At 42.3% G+C, this 17,746-nt stretch overlaps 1 protein-coding gene across 4 annotated transcripts in view; it reads left to right on the top strand.

Annotated features, from left to right (window-relative positions):
* The window catches only part of lef1 (lymphoid enhancer-binding factor 1), a 74,522-nt gene extending 60,078 nt beyond the window's left edge, over nt 1-14,444 (top strand). Inside the window, exons 9-11 of one of the 4 annotated variants that reach the window (XM_038278569.1) lie at nt 589-631; nt 1,146-1,187; nt 13,469-14,444. In XM_038278569.1, coding sequence (XP_038134497.1) covers nt 589-631; nt 1,146-1,180 — 78 coding nt within the window. In that variant the 3' untranslated portion in view covers nt 1,181-1,187; nt 13,469-14,444. Of the gene's footprint in view, nt 1-582; nt 632-1,145; nt 1,188-13,468 lie in introns of all 4 variants that reach the window. The other 3 variants (XM_038278568.1, XM_038278567.1, XM_038278566.1) reach the window with 3 other exon arrangements.
* Nucleotides 14,445-17,746: the final 3,302 nt, after the last annotated feature.

Below are 17,746 nucleotides of genomic sequence, written 5' to 3'. Positions count from 1 at the left end.
TGGGAACCCCACCGCGGCACAGAGAGCGTGCAGCGTGCACCCTTCAGCTGTGCAGCGCCTCTCTCATCCTTTCTTTCACCCTCTCCTGCTCGCTCTGTCCTCCATGCTGCCTTGCCGCAGCGGCAGAAGTCAGATTAGCTCATGAATAAGTGGATTAGCAGACTTTGCAGCAGGAAACCAAAGTGCTTCTCATATTTGACTAGAACGGCTCTTCACTGCTATCTATACCTTTAGTCCCCCTCCTTAGGGGATTTAACTGAAGCTTTAAATCCACCCATGTCCTCACTGGAGGGAGAGTGGCTTCCTTTGCAGATGATGCTCTAATTTTAGAGAATATTTGAATTGCTGTTAATCTTTAGGACTTCAGAGCTAGAGACAAAGGAGGACACCCAGATTAGGCCCCCAATTAGGTCGCTCCCTCTCAGAGTTGCAGGCTGCAGTGGACTCCGGAGGCTGGGAATTTGCTGCTCGGATGCCCAGCAGGGGATGAGTGAACATGGCAGTCAGCAGCAGGATATCCGAGTGGTCTAGTGAGCGTGAGTGCTGGAGCCACACTTTATGCGTTCCTCTGTATATTTTTAGGGGAAGAAGAAGAAGCGGAAGAGGGAGAAGATGCAGGAAACGGCCACAGGTGAGCGCACAGTCTGCAGCTGCAGCCTTTTTTTTTTCTTTCTTTCTCCCGTCTTGTTTGTGTGTTTTGCATGTAGGAATTTGGGATTAATAATCTGTTAGTTTTTTTTGCTATAGAATTATTTCCCAATTGATAGTAGATCAAAAATGTGATCCGCGTCCATCGACCATCAGCATTCTGACCCCACTTGTTTTGTACGAACATCCCCTGATCCATTCATTCTTTATCCCACCGGTGCCTCCATATATTACACCTACTTTGGGATTAGTCTGTCCTTTTTCTGGGAGTACTTAGATTCTGAGCTTTGCACTATTCTTCTGCCTGCTGCACCACAGTATGTCTCTCTGCTGACCCTGTTTTTATCTGTGCTTTCTGAAGCCCCCTCTTAGCTCTGCAGCTGTAATCCACTGAGAATTACACCTTAGAGTTAAATGTCAGTATTTTCATGGTTCAAATGGACGTATAGCGTCCCGATACAAAAACAAACTGTTAAAAAAGATGCAATTTTCTGCAGGTACAGGCCAGAGAATGAAAACGGCGTACATCTGAGAATATGGTAAGAGACCACCTCTATGCCCTCCCTGTCTGGTTAATATATGCTTTCTTTTATAAATCTGTTAAAGACTAACTTAAGAGCTCTGTGTTCACAGACTAATCCTAAACAGGTCCACCATAACCTCTCCATAGTCATGTAGCTCTGTTTATTAACCCCAGAGTGTTGTGCTCCTGCATGCCTGTGTATTCTGCTCTGTTGTGTAAAAACGGATGGTAATTATAATAAAAATCACCTTTGTTTTTGGTCATTGCAACTGTGCATTGCAGTGAACTTTGCCCTCTGCGTTTGACACATCCCTGAGGGAACAATGTGCAGCTTGCAGCACCGGTTCTGCTTTAGCTCATCTGACTCCAATGTGAGCTCAGTAGCAGGGCTCTGTAGAGCTTGACTGCATGCTGCTTCATCCATTTGACTGGTTTGTAAGGCGAGGGATACATCATGGATTTCCGTAATAGAACACTATAAGCATCCAAATGAAGTCAGATATAGATGGCGTTGGGCACTGCCATCAATGCATCTTTTTCTCTGTAAAGATGGTTTATTTGTGTAATGTTTGGCACCGCTGATGGATGCCAAATAGAATAATTTAGCTAGATATAAGAATTGTGATTATTTTGAACCAATTGTGCTCTTTAATTTTCCTTTGGACTAACCAATAGCGTGTAGATCAGGGGTAGGTAGCGTCGGCCCTACAGGGCCACTGTCCTGCAGCTTTTACATGCATCCCTGCTCCAGCAAACCTGAAACAAAGGGCCAAATGACTTCCTTGACATGTCGGTAAGTTTAGCACAGGCCTGGAGATTAAAAGTTTGTTTGTTTCAGGCGTGCTGAAGAAGGGCTGCATGGAAAAGCTGCAGGACAGTGGTCTTCTAGGACCGACGTTGCGTACCCCTTAGGCAGACGTTTTTTCATGACGTTTAAAAACTGACTTTAAGTATAACCTTTGTATGAAAAAAGTGCTCACTATACTTTATGGCTCTGCATGCTCGCTGTAAATCTGTCTTCCTTTCTCCGTGGCAGCAAATCAACTCCAAACTAATTACAGCCACCTAAAGGGCTGGAGTGAAAAAGTCAGTGTTTCTCTTGTTAAATATAATGTCACCAAAATTTGCCTCCACGATCTGAAAATGTGGTTTTGTTATAAATTAAGATTATGTTACCAATGCAATTCATTGAGGCTTTATTTTGTGGACCTTAATGACTCGCTGCACCTCTATTAGATCTCAAGGCATCTTATAGTTTAAAATGAAACATGCACTACTTTTATTTATCATGCCGAGGATACGTTGAAGTATACGTCCGTATGAATTGTTGCCTGCTGGTGTCCTCAGCTAAAGGCAGCTCTTTTCCTCCTCACCGTCTCTCTGCTCTGCCTCCCCATCGGTGGGTCAGTATCCCGTTATTCCGCTTCCAGAAAAAGCCGGGCAGATGTGACAAATCAGCCCAACAACACAAAGGTTTTCCACTCCATCGATTCCTGACCTAAAATTAGGCCGCTCTTTTTTTTTTTTTTCTCTTCTTTTGTCTTTTTTTTTCTTTTTTTATACAAGCAGACGGTTTTCAAAGAGCATTCAGCGCAAGCGCGAAAAAAAAAAGGCACTTTATCTCTGATCCAATAATTAGCAGCGCCTAGCCGCAGCGGGATGGACACCCCGGCTGATTCTCAGTGACAGCCTTAAACTAATATGCATAATACCGAGGATACTGCCACAACTCCCCAAGCCCTCAATTTATGCAGATCCCAGAGAGCTGGATTGAGGTTAGCCTGCTGTAGATGCCAAAAACATCTTTAAATGAACTCGTTTGTCTGCTTCTTTTCATCCGTCCCATCTGTCCGTCTCTCTGAACAGTGGAGGAGAAATGCTCTTAATAAGTTGTTACTTTAATTGATTCTTTAATTAAGCTGCATTTAGGGAAATGTGTAAGTGTTTAAAACTACCAACTACTATGTTTTTGTCTCATTAGGAGGAGACGATCAAATATATTTCTGGCTTTTTTTGGATTTTGGCGGGTTTAAAATGTTAAAATATGAGGGGGAGAAAAGTGACCTCTTAAATCTCAAGAACTTTCTGAAGAAGTCTGGAAAACAACAGTTTGGAGATTAGATTTGATTCTTTATTTAGCCTGTTATATCAATGACCATTGAGAGAATGACTTTTAAATAAACCCATCAGCATGTAGTTGATGAACCAATAACTGTCATAAAACTCGCACAGAAGTTATAGATGCATGAATAAGGATAATCTCCATATAATATCCAGTACCTTTTTTTTCTCTCTTGTATTTTATCGTCCATAAAACCAAAAAAAGATAACTAAATCAGAATTGGTCTAAATGGGATTTAGTGACTCAGACCTTAAAGAAAAACGGAAAACTCTGATTTCCAATCTGGTAAAATCTCTGAACAGCTTTAATCATGTTAGGTTAAAATGTTCAAACTGTTTGTAACCTTATTATCCTAATATGAGCCATGTAGAAAGATTCACAGGGCAGCATGTGGTTCACAGGTAGTCAATCATAATTTTATTTTTGTGTGTGTTTATTACATGCATGTGCAGTTGGTTGGGAGTTTGAATCCCTGTATTAATAGTAGAGCCCCACTGCTCTCAGAATAGGCACATTCAGGGATGAAGTAATGAAAAGGACCCAATTAAGGGGAATAGATGATTCCACTATGACCTGACTGCAAATGGAGCGATTACCAGAATGGTTAAGGTTTAAAATGTGCTTCTATATCTCCTTCTAATGAGAACTCCGGAAGATTAAGATGTTAGTTCGCCTCAAGTAACCCCCCTAACCCAGTGCTGGCTTTGCACTGCTAATCAGCTGGCTGAAGGAAACATACTTACTTCTGCTGAAAAACAAGCTACTGCAGACTGAAGGCTAATTACCACTAGTGATGGACCGATGTAATTTGTTGGCCCTGATACCGATACCTGGCTGTGCAGTATTGTCCGATACCATCTGTTTGAAATTGATGTGTGTATATATGAAGAACTGCATACTACTTAGATGTAAAATAATTGCCATCATGGCTTTGTCAAGCTGCTGCCTACCTTTGTGAAGCAGGAAAAAGACGAATACAAAATGAATCTAGTAGAACTTTTTATTTCCTACCTGGAATAGGTGACAATAGTTGAATAAACTTTTGGCTCTCAAAATGGTTTCACTCGCTAATCAGTCTGGAGACTCTCCGTTGAAGAAAATTTAGAGCCGTTCACCAAACGAACGTCCAATCAGCGTTGGCTTTGAGGCGGGTTGAGGTGTGACGCAACGAGAAGCGCAACATTTCAGTCTAAAGAACATGGTGGCTTCAGCCGATGAAACTAGCGTTAGCGTGGCTATCGAGCAAGTTTTAGCGGAATTACAGAGTATTTCTTCACTGAAAGAAGAGCAAAACACTGCTCTGGAGGCTTTTCTCAGAGGAAAAGATGTTTTCGCAATTCTCCCGACTAGTTTCGGGAAGAGTAGCCTGGCTTGTGGTTGTGTTTTCGTTGTCGCTCTGTTACGTCATATGCTTCGTTGGTCTGATTGGTTTATTTGGCCCGTCTATCACCAACATAGGCAAATCAGCTAACCAGTATTTTCGCCCCTTCCCAAAATTACTGCAAATTAAGGTTTCCAAATGGATATGCGGAGCAAATCCATCTAGCGGAGTCAGGTTAATTTGTTGGTACTCGCTGATACCGATACCACCATTTTAGTGCTAGATCGGGGCCCCGTCTGATACTGGTATTGGTGCAACACTACTTAACACAGCAGATTGCCTAAATGCAAGAATTCATACATTAGAGTATCATTGGGAAATTGGAATAATTGATGTTTTTTTGTAAATACACATTTTTAAGTGACGGCCTAGTGGTAAGGGCATAGGGCTTGGAATCCTGAGGTTCTGGGTTCAAGCCCCACTCCCACAGACTACCACTCTGGCTCTATGAGCAAACACCCTTAACCTCACGCTGCTCCCTGGGCGCTGCACAATGGCAGCCCACTGCACCCCAAGGGGATGGGTGAAATGCAGAGGTGAATTTCTCCAACGTGAGATTAATAAATTCAATTATTAATTATTGTTTATGTGATGGAGTAAAACAGATGTTTTCTTCTAAATCACCAAAGTATTCACAGCCCATACAGTGAAACTAAGATCACAGCTTTTCTGTCTGTCAAACTTTGGTATCTGTCTTTTACTTGCTTGTTCGACCCTTAACCAAAGAGGCTGTTTTATGCCTAAAGATCCCCATGCCAGAGTTAAGAGGCTTTATGCAAGAGAAATCCATAGACATTGATCAGGGACTGAACTGAAAGAGAGCAAACACTGGATTGTTGCTGATCAAGGCTGTTTTACATCAAGAAAAGGAATATTTTTACATTAAGACCTTAGAGTAGAGAGTGAGTTATGTCACCCAAACTTTAATTCTGGGGTTCTGATGTTATCTTAAGATGAGGAAAAACCCGGGTTCTTTCCACATGGAGTTTGCATGTTCTCCCTGAGCATGCGTGGGTTCTCTCCGGGTACTCCAGCTTCCTCCCACTTTCCAAAAACATGACTGTTAGGTAAATTGGCTTCTCTAACTTCTACTTAGGTGTGAGAGTGTGAATGGTTAGAGTGTGAATAGTTGTTTGTCTCGCTGTTGGATAAGCCTGATGGAAAATGGATGGAATGGGAAAACAAGAATCACTTTTCTTTTCTGTCTGGAAACTGTTGGTTTTTCTTTTTCCTGGTGTTTTCCGGCTCAACCTGCAGAGCATGTTCAGGTTAAAGAATAAACTCCCAATCAGGCTGGAATACTTGGATAAAAAAAATAAAAAAAACTTTTAAATTCTCCCCCAGAATCATAGTAGGAGAATATCTGTTTATCTTATGGTCTGTATTTATTTATCACTACCTGAGAGCATCTCCTCCTCTGATAAAACTGTATCTCTGTCACCTCACCCCCCCCAAGCCTCCTTGGAGCCACGCTGTTGGCTCTTTGTCTGAGTCAGCCGCTGATTCACAGCCTCGCTGATGGTTATCTGCACTCCCTTCAGCCTCGCCTCCTTGTTTCTGCTGCTGCTTCTTTATCCCACCCAACACAGCTGTTTTATTTCTTTCATAACTTGTTGCAGAGGAGGCCACGGAGCTCCAGAAGTCACCATTCTCCTCTAGTTTTGGGTCATATCCAGGATGTCGTTTTTAAAATGAAGCAGTTTTCCTGCTCTGGAGGATATAATGAAAGTGTTGTTCTGGCTCCGGCGGCCCCTCCCCTCTGCGCCCTCGCTCTGATCCGTCTGATGTGAGCAGCCAGAAGTCAGCTGTCAGGCGTCTTTGATGAGGAAAAGAGGAACACTGTGCGTGTGTGTTTGGCGAAAACAGGCCAAAAGAAGAAAAAAAAATCTCAGCCAACTGCCACTCATCCTCTGGTCTGTTTCCAAATTTGATCCCGTAATTTGTTGCGTCTCACGTCTTCCTCTCAGAAGCTCATCCCAACAAACACACAGCGGCAGATCCAATCAGCTTCCACACACAATTAGGCCGGATTCAGACACTGCCTCCATTTCCCAAACCGCTTCAATTTGACGCTGAGCCTCTGGGCCGCCGCGGCACAGCCCACTGCCTCCACACCCTGCCTTATTACTGACCCCACATAATTGGGAAAGAACTCTTGATCCGAACACACACCCAAATGTGAGTAAATGCAAAGCAAGAGGATGTTTTCTTTCAAAGCTGGCAGGAATGAGGGATAGTTGGAGGTAGGAGGACGTCTGGAGCAACACCTCGGCTAATGTTTCTGGAGGCAGGAAATGGAACAGGAAATGTTCTTCCTCTAACAAAGCTGGCTCTGTTAAAGCCAAACGGCCCACTCAGCACTCCGCTGGAGCTTGTGTGATTAAAGTTCGCGGATGGCTCGCGCTGCCGAACCCGGCCCTTTTTTGACGCTCTGAGGGGGGAGCGGCATCTCTGGGGTTGTTTAGACTGCAGCGCAGGATTTGTTTTGATTGAGTCACGGGCCCATTGTGCTGGGGTTTGGCCAGCTGCAGTAACTCTATGAGGGTCCGGGCTCCTTGCTTTTTGTCATGTCTTCTCTATTTCCTCACACCCCCCCCTCCAGACACCTCAGGGCCCTGCAGCCTTTAAAAAGACTTGGAGACTGTGACCCTATAGAGCTGTCCCTCCAGGAGATCCTTATCCTTGAGGAAGACCGTCGCTTTGTTTGTTTGTTTTCCGGGTTGCTGCTGAACGAGGCAGAACTTGAACTCCGGCTCTTCTTTCACTCATTTTCTGCCTCTTTACTCCATGAATTTTCCCTGCTGCGGTTTTCCGGCCCTGCTCCTCTGTCCCGGTGCTGAATATGAGCGGCAGCCAGGTCCTTTTGAAGCCAACCGCAGCAAAGGGAGCAGTCATTGTGCTGGTTCTTTGAACGTGCCGCAACCCCCTCACCCCCCCTCCCTTTCCTCTCCTCCAGCCTCCAGAGGCTCAGCCTGATCTGTGAGGGGACACGGGGCCAGACTTCAGCTGCTCAGGCCCCCAGCGACGTTCCTTCAGATGTGGGCGATAGCTCCCTCTGACCCCCCCCCCCCCCCCCCCCCCCCCCCCCCCCCCCAAAAAAAAAAAAAACTGCCCGCACCCCCCCACCATCTGAGTCTCGCCCACGCATGCCTGAGGTTTGGGGTTTTGGGTAGCTGTACCCGGCCCCGGTCCCCCATTTTTAAGCACAATCAGACCTCACCCTTCCTTACTCTGCTGTGTTTTCATATCTTTCCTCATCTTTCTCTCCCTTTTTAGAAAAAAAAAAAAAAAAAAACACCCCCCCCCCCCCCTTCCCTCTGCACTCAATCGTGGAAATTAAAGCTTTCTTTTTACCCAGTTAACAAACTAAGTGGATTTAAAATGAGGCATTTCTGCAGGACGTCCAGCTGAAACTTAGAACATATTTTGGTCCTGTTTCTCACCATAAAGCAGAAAGTTTGGACATCACTTTTAGATGTGATGCAGAAAAGGTTTTTAAGTAGTTTTTTTTTCCTTCTTTCAAAATTTTGTTCTAGAAAACAGACTTTGCCTTATTGAGCAGAAAGAGGTGGCAGAGTTCCTTCACATTATTCCAATTTAAATTCCACATTTATTGACCCCGCCTAGAAGTTATTGTGAAACCAGGTTTAAACACGATATTTAATGCAGCATTTCAAAAATGTACAAAGGTTTTGAAAAGTTTACAGTTACCCATTCATAGCTGTGTAAAAAAATAAATAAATAAATAAACACAATAAACAAAAGCAACAACCAATGTGCTCAACCTGTTTGGGTTTGTTTTTGCCTTTTTACTTGGGATTTTGATAAAACTAGAATATATAATCTAGAAAAAAAACATATATAATCCCATATTTCTTAGGGGTGGAACAGTTCACAAAATCCACGGTTTGGTTCGGTTCACGGTTTCGTGGTCACAGTTTTCGGTTCGGTTCGGTATATGTTTATTGTTACACTGAAGAATAAAAAAATTCATAAAAATTAATGACAATTTTTTTTTAATGAAATTAATGAAAAAATCCCCAAAAAATAATTAGTTGTAATTATTTTTAATGATTCGCGGAAACCCTGGATCATTTCCGTATGTTTTGCTGCTTTGAATTTAATCATCTCGCGCTGCTCTCTACGATCTCCAGGAAACTCAGAGTGGAGTGGACGGGAGCCACAGTGGAGGCTGTAGGCTTTGCTTTGTGCAGGCGGTCTGGAGCGCAGCGGAGCGGAGCAGAGCGCTGATGGAGTATGTGGGATTTCGGGGTTAGCATGACATGTTGGTCATGTTGCTGTTAGCATAAACAAAACTTGTTGCACAATGCTTGCACACTGTTGACTTTTATCCACAACTTTCTTTCCGCCGTCATCATAGGTCACTCTAAATGCAAAGCGCTCCCATAAAGCAGACCTATAAAGTGCTGCTGGCGCGTCTTCCAAGTCCTGTTCTTTCCCACTTGCCATTCCGACACAATTCTCCACAACAACTGATTTTTTTCTGCTACACCCGGCTCTGCTGCTATGCTTCTTCTTCTTCTTGTTTACTACTGGTGGTTGGATTTGGTCGCAGTACCGCCACCTTCTGCTCTAGAGTGTACACGCTTCGCCTATGAGAGAAAGGAGCAGCGCATGAACCGAACAAAACACACGCGAACCGAACCGAGACAGTCGAACCGAACGGTTCGGACGGTTTTCATAAACCGTTCCATCCCTATTGTTTATTTGTCCAATATTCAGAGGAGAACTGATGGACTACAAACACTGTCCATTTTGCCAGGTCTTCCAGCCAAAAGGTCTTTTTCGCTTGATTTGAAATAAGATTATTAATCGTATTTTGAGGAAATTCTACTACAAATAAGTGTGATAACTGTTTTGTTTTTTGTTTGATTTTGGGGGGGGGGGGATCAATAATTGTTTATAAATGATCCAAAAGAGCTGTAAGGAATATTGAAAAGACAAAATATCCCGCATTTGCTGCAGATACTAGCAAATCCCTTGCTTATCTTTCTCTCTTTGGGATCCTCATGAGACGTTCTTCCAACCAGGCCTAACTAATGTCCCTAGTTGTTCACTTCTTCTACTGATAATGACTAATAAGTCTCTAGTTCACTGCTGCCCCCAATGGGTCAGATTGGAAAATGGGAAGCGAGTTGATGTTGAAGCAAAGAAACAAATCCGGAAATCCAAACTTTTTCTTTTTGTACATCTTTAACTCAAACTTGTTTGGTTTCATACTTTTCCAGACTTTTAGGAAACTTGGAGCAAAAAAAAAAAAAAAAAAAAAAAGCAAGAGCAAAGTCCAGAGAAAACCTTTGAAAGGCCTTCAGAAAGCCTGCAGAACTTACTGATCAAGTGGCCTTTCAAGATTACATGAAAGTCTTGGTTGCTTGAAAGCCCAAATGTGAAGGAAGGAGAGCAGGGTTGGAAGTTTAGGAATGCCCTCTCAGACATAAAGTCCTCCCCATTCCTCCCTTCCTACGCTAAACTCTGCACCTCAGCTTCTGCTGCTAACACCTCTCCTCACTCGGCTTATTTTTAGAGTAATTTGTCGGCTCTGTTTTTCTTTTTAATGGCTCCAAAAAGAAAAGCCCCAGCGCTCTGGGTTGGGGGGGGGGTTACTGAGGAGGTATGAGGGGGCCCCAGCTGTGGGTGCTTTGATTTGGCCGGCGAGGTGAAAGCGGCGATTGAGGCGCGAGGCTGTGCCAGTTATCTTAACCTCCCACACTTCAAAAGCCGGGGGAGACTCCTTCCTCCCCCTTCCCTCCATCCGCCCGTCGCGTAGAGGCAAAGGCATTGGGGGAGAGAAAAAGGAGGGGGTGTAAACCTTCCCTCACCCTTTAAACAGAGCAGCGTTTCATTTCCTGCAAAAAAGAATCCAGCGAGCATTCTTGAGCTCTAATGTAGAAGGAGGCAGAGGAGGGAGGTGAGGAAGGGTCAAGCTGCTCCTGAATCTGAGCGTTTGTCGGCCAGACTTGTGAAGCTGGGGCCTTTCGCACCCGTACAGCCACCCACCACCCCCGCTGTGACCACCGGCACTTTTTTCTATCGCCGTTTCTTTTTAAACGCACTTAAACAAAGTCGCCCAGAGCCCTCAGGACTCTTCCCCAGGCAGGAAGGTCGGTGATTTTCATGTCTGCCATGGAGGAAGGAAAAAAACGCTCCCCAGGAAACTGGGTGCAGGGGGCCGGGCGTGCAGGCCTGCTTTGAGATCCTGGGATGAAAAGAGGCAGGGCGGCGGAGGTAAATAAAAGCGACAGGAGATCTCCCTCTTTTTCCGCGTGCAGCTCCGGGGTCAGCTCTCCTCGGGAAAGGTGGCCTCTGTCCTGTTCCCTTTTATCCACATGTGGTAAAGCAGTCTGCCGCTTTGTGTCTGCTTGTGGGGTTTTAGGACTTTCTGGGCGTAAAGAAGCAGCGAACCGCAGGACTCCACCGACTTCTCTCGCAAAAAAACCCTCTCCTTTCCCAAAAGGGAGAAACAAACTAATATGGTTGCTTCTTTTCCCCTCATCCTGGCTGTTCAGTCACAGGAGGCATCTACCCACCTCTGTCTCTGCCTCTCCACTTTGATCACCCATTCCATTTGATGCTTCTCCGGTCTAAAATAACTCTCCCTTATAGCCTGTCAATAGCACAAACAAACTCTGATACGTTAGCCGAGATCACAGGGGGGAAAAGACGAGTTTGACAAACAATTTCCCAGCGTGGGAGCGGGGGCCAGTTTCATTAGCATCTCTTAAAGTCGATTTGGATAAAGCTTTGAGTCTGAATCCGATTTAGAACGTTTTTAACCAGCCTGGCCATCGCTGTCATCCTTTAGTGTGATCCTGTGGGTAGTTTTCCGGAAGCATGGAATCTGGCATGTGGTGTGACGAAACATAAAACATTTGACCGCATGAGAAATAAGGAGGAAACAAAGCCGACTAAGAAAGCTCACTGAGTTATTGTGCTTAAAGCAAAATCAACATGAAAAGACCACCATGCCACCATGCTAACAGAGGAGCATTTCAACTTTTCTTCAGTTCAAACTTCAAGTTAAAAGCTTAAAATCTGTTTTTTATGCCTTTAAAAAAGGAGAGATATGAGATCAATTTAATGATCCAAATCAGGACCTCAATAATTTTTTCCCCATGAACTATTTCTAATTTATTCTCATTTTAGAAAAGTTTTTTTCTGTCAAAATGTTCATTTCTATGCCGATGATATTAAGTTGTATATCCACTACGCAAACTGATTTATTTATTCAACTAAAACGCTTTTTAGAGCTTGCTTTGTACCAGATCTTTGCTTCATTTTCATTTGCATTGGAAAGTGGGGCTACCTTAATGCTAACCCTCGTCACGGCCAATCAGAGTGGCACAGAGGCTTCCTCTCATGGCGCTATATGCGCCCTTTGACTCTGATTCGCCCTTTGACTCTGATGTTTCTGCATGAATGTTTGCATATTGGTGAAATAAACTGGATGAAGGTGCTAATTGGGTTCAGTCAGTTCTCAGGAAAAACGGTTAAATGAAGTGTCCCTGATTTTCTGCAGAGCTTAAATCAATCTGATTTTTCCCACATGAAGCAATTTTTATTCATAATGTTCTAATAAATCTCTTGCTGACTGCCTAATGAGTTGATGACCCTAGTCGCTTTTTATGAGAGAACCACGTGTCCAAGTCAATGAAGCTCATTGTTTCTTATCAAAATGGTGTTTCGAACTGAATCTATAAACACTGTCTGCAGCTGCATTTTATAAACCCCTCCAAGCCTTTAAATTTCCCCAATCTCTGTTTGTAAATCTTGCTAAAGTACTTGTTGCATCTCCTGTTCCCATTACTGCTTTAAAGTCCCAACCTGAGGTAGCAATGCAGGTCAGGACTGTAAAGACAGTTTAAAAACACAGAAAGGTCTTTAAAGCAGTGTTTATAAACTCAGATGTAGTTATTTTTTCTTATAATAAGTGCATTTGTTCTTGGATTCAGGAGGTAAAATAGATACTTTGTCAATGCTACAAGGCAATTTACACTTAAAATAAGAAAACATGATTGCATCATCTTATTTCAAGTGCATATTATCTAATTATCTTAATTTATGAGTGAAATTACTCATCCAATTGGCAAACTATCTCATTTACCTACTCAAATTAAGGGTAAATACACTTCATTTAGGACATTTTTACTTATTTCTAGATTGTTTTTCCAGTTTGACTAGTTTCCCTGCAACAAAGAAGTTCAGAAAACCAAAAGGGGAATCAAAGTAAAGTAGCTCTCTCACATGAAAGTTTGTCTAATATATATAAATCGACTCAGGATAAAAACTATCAGAGTTGTAGTGGTGCTGTTGTTACCTTCTGCTGCCCTGGAAGCATAATGTGGGCATTCAAAGAAAAAAGCCAGCTTTGTTTTTGCCTTCTGTGTTTCCCTATTGGCCGAATGCAGCCGACGTTCTAACGTCAGCCAGAAGCTGCACGTTTGGGCGAGGCTGAAGGCAGGAGAGAAGCGCTGCCAGCTGGGTCACGGCAGCCCCCTCGTGTCGGCCTGCTTCAAAGCCTTTGCCGACCAACATCCTGTTGCTGACCTCTGACCCCCTCTGTAGTTCAGAGCGTGGCTTGACACTGCATTCAGTCCGCTGACTGGCCAAGAACAAAAACACTAATGATGGATAGAGTAGATGGGAATGATGATCTGCATGCCTGCGGGGTGAGACACCTCGCAGTGATCCGACTCTTCCTGGTGTGTCCGTCTGGAATGTGAGCAATGTTTTGGTGCAGATGATTAAAGTCCTCTCCTGTTTTCTGGTTCCTCAGGAGGAAAGAGGAATAACTTCTCCACGTGCAAAGCTAAGGCAGCAGCGACGGGCCCTCTGCTTGAGATGGAGTCCTGTTAGATTCCACAAAGACCCTAAAATCTCCAACCTGAAGCCTCCAGTTCTCAGAGGGACCCCCTTCTCCACCTCCACCCAACACTCTACCCTTTCAACACGGCCAAACCGGAACAGATTAGACTCTTCCCACCTTCTCCTGAAGGCGCCTCTGCTTTGGAGACACTGAACTGAACAAGACAATCATGATTTGCAGAAGCACCTTCACGTGACCCTCACAGCAGAACCCCAGAAGTCCACCCGTCTTCTTCTCATTTCTGAGGGCACTGCACTGAAAACCGCAGCACCGACTCCTCCACCAGCACTAACTTATTCTAACTTATTTGTCACCTGTTCCTTTTGTATAGCCCATTAGGCCCACCCTCACTTCACCACCCCTCCCTCTCTTCCATCTCTCACTGGAAATGTTTTTAAGACATTTCGGGTTTCCACCCGGCCGACCAAACACCTCTTTGTGTTTTTTTTTTGTTTTTAAAGACTGCACTAAGGAAGATGGAGGGATCTCATCTCGTCTCACAAAAACGTCCTCGAGCTTTTAATGTGCCGCTGACCAAGCTGATGCGGGGAGGAGAAAAAAAGGATCATTTTTCTCTTTGCTTTAGACTGAATTTGATTTTGAATGCTTTTGTTTTTGTATCTCGTTTCATCCTCTCGGTGTATATTTTAGTGACTTTTGTTTTTTTTTTATAGTGGTATATATGAAAATAAGCTTTGGACACAAGAAAGCCAATTTTCTTGTTGGAGCGTCTTGCAGAAAAATGAAAACTTAAGGCTTCTTTTGATAACTATTTGTAACAAATGGTGACCTTGAGTCAGCTCGGATGTAACGTAATCGCTCGGTATGTGTACTTTAAAAAACAAAACAAAAAAAAAACTGTCAGGATCTGTTGGATTTTTCTGGATATTTTTGCAGGCTACATCAGGACACGGGCAGGAGTAACAGCTCAGAGGCCTATATTTTATTGCTCGGAAACATGACAAATGAAGCAGATATATATATTTACCCCAGCACTTGATGACAGTCTTTCTTTTATTGCAATGGACCTTTTGTCTTTTCTCTCTCTGGTAGCAGATAGTGTCGTCTTTTTAGCCATGTTGTTTATTCCATATCTGTAACATTTTTTATTTTTATTTTGATGCTCTATTTTAGTATTACTTGACAAATTCATTGTTTTTTTTATTATAATTATAATATTTCCGGCCATTGTTAACTTGGAAGAGCATTTTGCTTCCCAGGAAGTTATATTTGAATTGTTTCAACGTGTTTTTTTTGTTCTTTTTTTTTTTTTTTTTAAAGAAAATAAAAGGCACCATTGTCTCATTTGAGTCGTGTGGTGAAAGACTGAGCTGAAACCTAAGCGTGTTTTAAAACTCCACAACCGAAAAAATTGCAAAAAAGAGCGTCCACTCACAAATAACATGTTAATAGAAATTAACATGTTAAGGATCCACTAAATATCTGCATATGGAAAAAGCCTAAATGATCAGATTCCATCTTGTTGCAATTTTGGTGAAACAGCACCATCTGGTGGTCAAAAGCCATATCTTCCAATTTAACGCCCTTGATTGATTCCTAAGACTATTAGATACTTCAAATATCTTCCAACATAGTGACATTTGTTGTAAACATTCAAATAAATTTTCTGGGGTTAAATGTACAACATAAAAATGCATCATAACAGCTTTGTTGTTTTGCAAACTATATTTAAGTCCTTTTCATAGGATAGGATTAGTCTTCTTTGGTAAGGGTCTGCCTAAGCGCCACATCCTGATATATTAAAATATTCTGATTGGTGAAAAGATCACATTTCTTCTCTCAAACCTATTCAGGTGACGTCAAAAAGTTTAATCAAATTTTTTTTGCTTTTTCTTTTTTTTTTTTTTTTTGGACCTTAATTTTCCTCTCATGGAGTCCCACTTCTACCGATTTGGGATGTGGGCCTGGCATCAGTGTTGCCAAGGAAAAGAAAAAATTAAACCACTTTGGATTTTTGTAAAGGTAATCTCAAATTGTCTGGTTTTTAAAACTTTAAATAATTTTATCCAAATTGACAAATTAAACACTTAAGTTCCACTTCCATGTGAAGAAAGGTAAAGCTAGAACATCATACTTCAATCCTGTGTTTTGTTGTGGAAGTCTTTTGATGGGCTGATTGTTTCATACCAAATAATTTTTTTTATAATTGGCTTAAATATTTGAATCTGGTTTAATCAGACACCAAAACATTCAGCAATGATGTTTAGGAAGGTTTTTGCCCATTTTTGAAGTCTGGCTTCCTTCCACGGTCCAGAAACGCAGCATTTAGGATGATTTTGTCTCCCACCATTGCCCTTAGAAGTGATAGAGGGAGTGTATGCATGGTTGTTTGCCTCTGCCAGGTCTCTGTTATCCCATGAGGGCCAAACATCAAATAGCGGCTGGAGATCAAATATACAGTGGTGTGAAAACATGTTTGCCTCTTTACTGATTTCTCATTACTTTTGTCATACTTGAGTTTCAAAACATCAAAGAAATTTAAGTGGAACTCAAAATCATCACAAGGAAACCTAAAATATTTTTTTTTTTTATGATTGAAGAATAAGAAATTAAAATATCCGTGGCCCTGTGTGAGGATTAGGCTGAAATAAAACAAGATGGGCTTAAAGTCTGATGCATCAGGGTGTTCCTAATCAGGCTCCATGTAAAAAAAAAAAAAAAACAAAAAAAAAAAACCTAAATTAACTTTCTTCCGATCGTTTATGTGGAGATCCAGAAAACCGCAGCAGATGCTTTGAGCGGTTGGGTTTTAAACCACTACAAGGAAACCACAGCCTGTGTTAAAGAAGCATGGCAGAGAACACTACTGGGAAAGAATATTTTCCTAATGAGTTTATGGACTTAATCTCAAAGACTTGAGTCTTGTTGAGCAAAACACGATGCTGATTTTATTGTGGATCTCTGTTCCTGGCTACAGTCAGACATAAACGGTTTGAGGCTGGTTTGAGTTTTCAGTCACACCATGTTCTCAGTGCTCCACTTTACGTTACAACTTTATTCCAAAATGGATTCGTCAGCGGTCGGTTAGGCAGAGTTCCCCTGTGGAGACAGGCATCCGGAAAATCAACCGCTGCTGATGCACGCCACTAATCAGGCCTGTAGGGTGGAAAAGGTAGGAATAGTAGCTTAACAATTTATTTTCATTTCAAATTTAAGTGATAATATATAGACTGGTTAAACCAAAACAAGAACAGATCTTCACCTGGCTAACATTCCTACAATGGAGCACAGCAGCGACAGTATCATGCTCTGGTTTGTTTTTTCATCCAGGGCTGGGTAAGTTTTCGACTTGCGTGTGAAATGACAGCAGCCAAACACAGAGAGGATTCTGGGAGAAAAAAAAAAACCCTCATTGGAGGGCCCTTGACCTCTGACACCAGCGAACAGGTGATTGGCTGTAGTCTTCTATCCCCTCGGGAACTTTAGACCTCCAGGACCCAGAGGCCAACGGGTAAATGCATCTACAAAGAATCCACCTTGTGAAAATGTATCTGAAAATAAATCCAAATTAAGGGCAGCTGCCCTTCATTTAAGCTGGTAAGTAAAAATATTAGAGTGGAGTAAGTCCTTTAGCCCCTAAAATTATATTTATTTTCGCTGCACTTGAAATAAGATGATGGATGTTTTATTCTATTTTAACTTCAAAAATCTTGAACCATTGGTAGATTATTTTGCTGGCCTATGAAAATCAAGTGCAAATTTGTGTATTTCAAGTCAAAGTTTTTTGTTTGTTTGTTTGTTTATTGCAGTGCGGCAGGCTGGGAATATAGATAATACACTGCAAAAAAAAGTCTAGAAATAAGTAATTTTGTCTTAAACCATGAGTGTTTACTAGGGATGCACGATATTGGGATTTTGGGCGATATCCGATATGCTGATATTTTAAAACTCATGTAGCCGATAACCGATACCGATACCGATGTTAAAGCTGGACAAAAATAAGTAGTCATTGAAAATAGCAGCGTTGTTATCCATTTCTGACACTTTGAAAAATAATATACTCAAATATATTTTCATATGCTGATATCCAATAGATTTTTAAAAACGCGGTATCGATATATTTTACTTTCAAAATCTCGTGAAATTTAATCGTTCTGTTACAAACTCTCGTGATATTTTGCAAATTCTTGTGAGATTTTGTTAGTAAAATAGATCGATACCGCATCA

This window comes from Cyprinodon tularosa, unplaced genomic scaffold (genome assembly GCF_016077235.1).
Source record: "Cyprinodon tularosa strain WSP-4 unplaced genomic scaffold, ASM1607723v1 ctg142, whole genome shotgun sequence".
Lineage (NCBI taxonomy): Eukaryota > Metazoa > Chordata > Actinopteri > Cyprinodontiformes > Cyprinodontidae > Cyprinodon > Cyprinodon tularosa.
Note: the sequence above shows the minus strand (reverse complement) of the source record. Positions and strands in the feature narration are given on the sequence as shown.